Source organism: Colobus angolensis, unplaced genomic scaffold (assembly GCF_000951035.1).
Source record: "Colobus angolensis palliatus isolate OR3802 unplaced genomic scaffold, Cang.pa_1.0 Scaffold518, whole genome shotgun sequence".
NCBI classification, from domain to species: Eukaryota; Metazoa; Chordata; class Mammalia; order Primates; family Cercopithecidae; genus Colobus; species Colobus angolensis.
This window is the reverse complement of record NW_012118688.1, coordinates 2,159,174-2,164,977: the sequence shown is the minus strand read 5'-3', so window position 1 is coordinate 2,164,977 and position 5,804 is coordinate 2,159,174. Positions and strand designations below refer to the sequence as shown.

Here is a 5,804-nt window from a genome sequence, read left to right as displayed (position 1 = left end):
CACACATCGAAATGAACTTTCTCCTGGATCCTTTTGAGATATACCTATATTATTTAAATGTTGCAATATAGAAGCAGATGAACTACATACACATATATACATGGGCTTTTTAATTAATTACCTTTATTCCAAATAGAAGATATAAGATATAAGCATATATTTTATAAAGCAGATATAAGAAATGGTCAATCCTTCTGTCTTCAGTGCTAATTTAATCATTAATGTTTTAAAGACTTACAAGCAACATCTACTTGGGATATCAAGCTTTAATAGCAATACCAGTATTTGAAATATATACACAATGAGATACCGTTCAGCCTTTAAAAAGAAGGAAATCCTGCCGTTTGTGACAACATGGATGAATCTGGAAGATAAGACATTAAGTAAAACAAGCCAGGCACGGAAAAACAAATACTGCATGATCTCACTTATATGTGAAATCTAAAAATAGTGAACTCAAACAAGAGAACAATGCTAATTACCAGGGGCTGGGTGGTGGGGGGTCAGGATGATTGGGAGATGTTGGTCAAAGCATACAAAATTTCAGTTAGATAGGAGGAATGAGTTTAAGAGATCTGCTGTACAACATGGTGGTGATAGTTAATAACAATGTATTATATACTTGAAAATGGCTAAGAAAGTATATTTTAAGTGTTCTTACTACAAAAAATAAGTATGTAAGGTAATGCATGTATTAATTAGCTCAGGCTAACCAGGCTACAATGTATGCATATTTCAAAATATGTTGTATACCATAAATATATACAATTTTTAGTTGTTAATTAAAACTTAAAGACTAATAAGGAATACCTACATGAGAAATTTAGCTGTATTAGCCACACTGTTATTGGAAATACTGTTGTCATTTAAATTACATTTCGTTTTACCACAAACATATACCTGCACTTTAAAAGTGAACCAATTCCAATATTCACAATCAAAAAACACTCATAACTCACAAATGAAGTACAACATATTCAGAGAACAGATTGAATTTTAAAAGACAAGGAAATATAGAAGGCCTATTATAATTAAACCATTATTCCTCAGAAATATTCTAAAAGATGAAATAATAGTCATCAAAGATCTACCTGAGACCAAGAAATATTTTGGAAAAAAAATTTATTGATTCTTCATCACCAAAGGAGCACCTTTGATGGTGGAAGACACCCCCGTTCTTATGAGTTTAGCATTTTCACGGACAAAATTACGTGGATGGACTGGCACGTTGTCATGTGTCTTGTGAGTAGCATCAATTTTGGACTTTGCATTTTTCGATGCCACGGTAGTTGGAGATAATCCGTTGATCTCATATATCCAGTACATTTCTTCTGTCTGGAGACAAAGAGGGAGAAATTTTTTTTTTTTAAATATCCAGGGACTTTCAAAACATGTAGGGAAAAGTTCACTATAATTAACATCTTCTGTTCTCCATGTAGAGTATGGGAAAGGTACAAAACTGAAACCACTTAGAGTGACAATTAATGTGGAAAATAAAGCAAGTATTTCACTTTATGAATTAAGAATTATTTACTAAAAAATCTCTCAGAGATTCTCCTTGTAAAATAGACATCCATCTGATAATAAGGGAAAGCAATCTATTTGGTTTGCATAAGACTGTTGTCCAGTATGAATCCCAACTAATGGAAATAGTACCTTCCAAGATAAACACATTCATAAGAATTTAAGTATAACCATAGAAATGACTGGTAAAATATATTTAGCTGCTTTGAAGATTATGAAAGTACATAATATGTGTAACCATTTTATACATTTATTTTTATTTTTTATTTTTTAGACAGGATCTCACTCTGTCACCCAGGCTAGAGTGCAGTGGCACGATCTTGGTTCACTGCAATCTCCACCTCCCTGGTTGAAGCAATTCTTGTGCCTCAGCCTCCCGAGTAGCTAGGATTACAGGCATGTGCCACGACATCTGGCTAATTTTTGTATTTTTAGTAGAGATGGGGTTTCACCACATTGGCCAGACTAGTCTCAAAATCCTGACCTCAGATGACCCACCCTCCTCGGCCTTCCAAAGTGCTCAGATTACAGGCATGAGCCACCACGCCCGGCCCATAGTATGTATAACCATTTTAACATACCAAAATTGATGTAAGATCATTGCTGACAATCACCATCTAAATCCAAGTGAGTAGAATTTATATTGTGATTTATTTAAAAATTCTTCATTTCTTCTGCATATATGTTTATGTTTATACTGAAGTCTCATTCCTTGTGCAGAACTTCCTGAAACCACCTGTGTTTATACTGGTGTCCTCCTAACACTAAGATTTACACCACATATACTCAGAAAACTCATTCAGAATAGGTCCAGACAAACTGAATATTGCAATTTCCTAAGCTTTATATGTAGTGTGATACCTATCAATTAATATTAAGTGCAAGAATGTCTTGCACAACTGTCATAGCCTCATCTTCATCATATCTGGCCCATTTATCTAGTGTTTGTAATAATTATGTATTCAGAATCAGTGTGTCAAAAGCAGACCAACCCAAGGAGCGTAATATGACTGGGTAAAAAACATTTTACTTCGTATAAGGATGTTTAATTTGAAAAACAAAGCTATATTTTAGCGATTGTGCATATGCATACATTTTCCAGTACATTGACCCACTTGATGGGTGAAAATGAGTGAGCTAAATGAGGAGACCTAAACCATGCCTGGCATTTGCTACTCATGCCTGAGTTACTGAAGGGCCCTGCGCCCATGGCCATCATTTAGTGGGTACACATGAGTAAGCTATATGAAGGGATCTATATCCTTACTCAGCACTTAGTGGGTACAAATGAGAGCTAAAAGTAGGGACTTGTACCTTTACCTTCACCAAGACACTTTAGAAACAATTACTTTAAAAAAATTATTTTAAAGTCCCAATTATATTTATTGAAATTCAATTAAGATTTAAATTTTACAATAAGTGATGCTGAGCGTGTGTGTGCTTGTGTGTGTGTGTGTTTTGTGTGTGTGTATCGAAGCTGTTCATACTCTTCATTCCAAAAAGCTATACAACATTAATAGGCTTATTTTATGAACTAAAGATTGAACATTATAGTTGTTTTACATATAGCTAAATTTCTTCAGTCTAACCATAAATAAAAGCAACTATCCATGTATATTTAAAAAAAATTTAAAGATCTAACTTTATATCTTCTATCCCCAATCTCCCTTTGAAAATATAAATACAAAACAGAAGTTAAAATAATATAAGAATACGTTAATACTTCTACATTACTAACATCTCATAGAATAACCACATTGAGTTTTTATAAAAGAATGCCAAATTGACAATTATACTTCTCAACTATTTAAAGAAATTTGAAAAAATAAACAGATGAAACTTCGACATTTAGGCTGTGTCTCTGTTCTGAAAAGAGATCGCCCAAAGCCCATGATCTCATGGAATGAATAACCAAAGCTGTATATATATTTTTATTTCCCAAGTTTCCATTAAGAAAGCTATATATTTAAGGCACAGTTCTATGAATGGAAACAATTGATAATTATCCATTAGCAGATGTGGTCTGCGTCCACCCACAACCCTCAGGTGTTTTCATATCACTGCCTGCTTCAACTTTCAATTGTAAGATTAGCCTAAAAGTCCTTACTATAAAATATGTGTGAAACTTCATAGATCAGTTTTGCCCCTCTTTGGCTCAAGATTGTTCAGAAACCCCAGAAGTATTCTCTACTGGTACCAGAGTTTGAACAATCCCTGAGAGCATTTTTCAATCAGTGATTGGAATAGCGGTGGTTACTGTATAAGTAACCAAACTTTCTTAACCTCTCAGGTGTGAAAACTCTGAGGTATGTGTTCCACGCCATTTCCCAGAGATCTTCCACGGGATTCATTTCCAGTTGCTCACTGTGGCAGATGCCTGGATAAAGTACCCTTTATTGATTTCTTCCCCTTCCCTATCTCACATCCTGTCTTCCCTACATCTGTTAATTAAGATCACATAGCAAATATGCTACTTGGATTTCTATCCTTATTTCAAGATCTGCATCTGAGGAAATACAAACCAAGATATTTACAATGCCATTTCCCACATTTTCATGCTAATGATCTATTCCTTTAAAAGCAAACACAAATTATCAATGTCTGGTTATGTCTCTAGTTATAACAGGTATATCTGTATATAAATATTACTTATATGAATACTATATTATATTTTATAAGTATTATAAAATTCCAGTACATTGACCCACTTGATGGGTGAAAATGAGCGAGCTAAATGAGGAGACCTAAACCATGCCTGGCATTTGATACTCATGCCTGAGTTACTGAAGGGCCCTGCGCCCATGGCCATCATTTAGTGGGTACACATGAGTAAGCTATATGAAGGGATCTATATCCTTACTCAGCACTTAGTGGGTACAAATGAGAGCTAAAAGTAGGGACTTGTACCTTATATACTTATATTACTTATATATTGTAAATGAAATCACAATCATATATAATCTTATATATTATATATTACTGTATAAAACATGAATAATTTATATAAGTATAAAGATAAAGCATCATATATTTTATGTTAGATAATTCTGATAATCCTCACATTTTCATAAATTAAGATTTATCATATCTACAAGGGATATAAGTAGATTTACTACTCTCTTTGAGTAGCACCACTTTTTGTAAAACAGACTAAATAAGTAAACTTTAGTCTCTCAAAGCTAGTGCTATATATCTTGTTTACTAGTGGGAAAAGACAACTTTTAATAATTTTAAATTTGATTTAATGGAATGGGAAATTATGAAACTTGTGAACAAGATTATTGAGGTTTGTTTGGGCTAATATTTAATTGACATGTTCTTTAAAATCATCATTTTTATTTTCAAGTGAGGCAAAATGAAGATAATATAGTTGCAAACATTGACTTAATGCTTAAAATCATTCATTTAAAAAAGATAATGATAATGCAAATAATATTTTTGATTTAGATAATGCTTTAATGATTTAATGGTTCCATTTATATCATGTTCTAGAAATTACAATATTCGTGGTTGTCAGGGGTAGGGCAAGAATTACAGTGCTGGATATCCTTAGCACAAGGTAACCCTTTATACAGAAGGTGGGGAAGAGAGTGGGCATATAGGTGAAGCAGAATTGGCTATAAGTTTATAAATGTTCATACTGGATAATTAGTGCAGGGTGATTAATTATGGTCTCTATTTCTGTACATATTTGGAATTTTCAATAATAAAAGTAGAATTAAGAAAATCATGATTTCTTAAACGTTTGAAACTCAATTTTCCCTACATAAACTGTATCAAATTGTACCACTTCAGGCTAAAAATGGCATATGCTCTGTTGTTCCCATGTAACAACTTGTTCCCTCACATAAAATCTTTAATTGCACTGCCAGTAATTTGTCAAATCAACACAGAGAAATCAGGCACAGGTTTTGTTGGTAAAGCCTTCTGTTAATTGTAGAACTGTCTACTGTACGCTAGATAAAATGAACATAATTTTAATTTGAAAATATTTTTAAAGATGCCATTTAATCCCCTTAAAGCAAACTGAAGCAAGTACAATATGATCACTTTAAATTAGGTATCAAGGCTGGGCGCGGTGGCTCACATCTGTAATCCTAGGACTTTGGGAGGCCGAGGCGGGTGTATCACAAGGTCAGGAGATCGAGACCATCCTGGCCAATACGGTGAAACCCCATCTCTACTAAAAACACAAGAAAGTAGCCAGGTGTGGTGGCAGGTGCCTGTAGGCCCAGCTACTCAGGAGGCTGAGGCAGGAGAATGGCGTGAACCCGGGAGGC

The 5,804-nt window shown here is 33.9% G+C and overlaps 1 protein-coding gene across 1 annotated transcript in view; it reads right to left on the bottom strand.

Annotated features, from left to right (window-relative positions):
- Positions 1–810: 810 nt before the first annotated feature.
- Positions 811–5,804, bottom strand: part of CFAP47 (cilia and flagella associated protein 47) — a 455,808-nt gene continuing 450,814 nt past the window's right edge. The window contains exon 64 of the mRNA XM_011960616.1: positions 811–1,335. Within this exon, the coding sequence (XP_011816006.1) occupies positions 1,123–1,335 (213 nt within the window). The 3' untranslated portion in view covers positions 811–1,122. The remainder of the gene's footprint in view (positions 1,336–5,804) is intronic.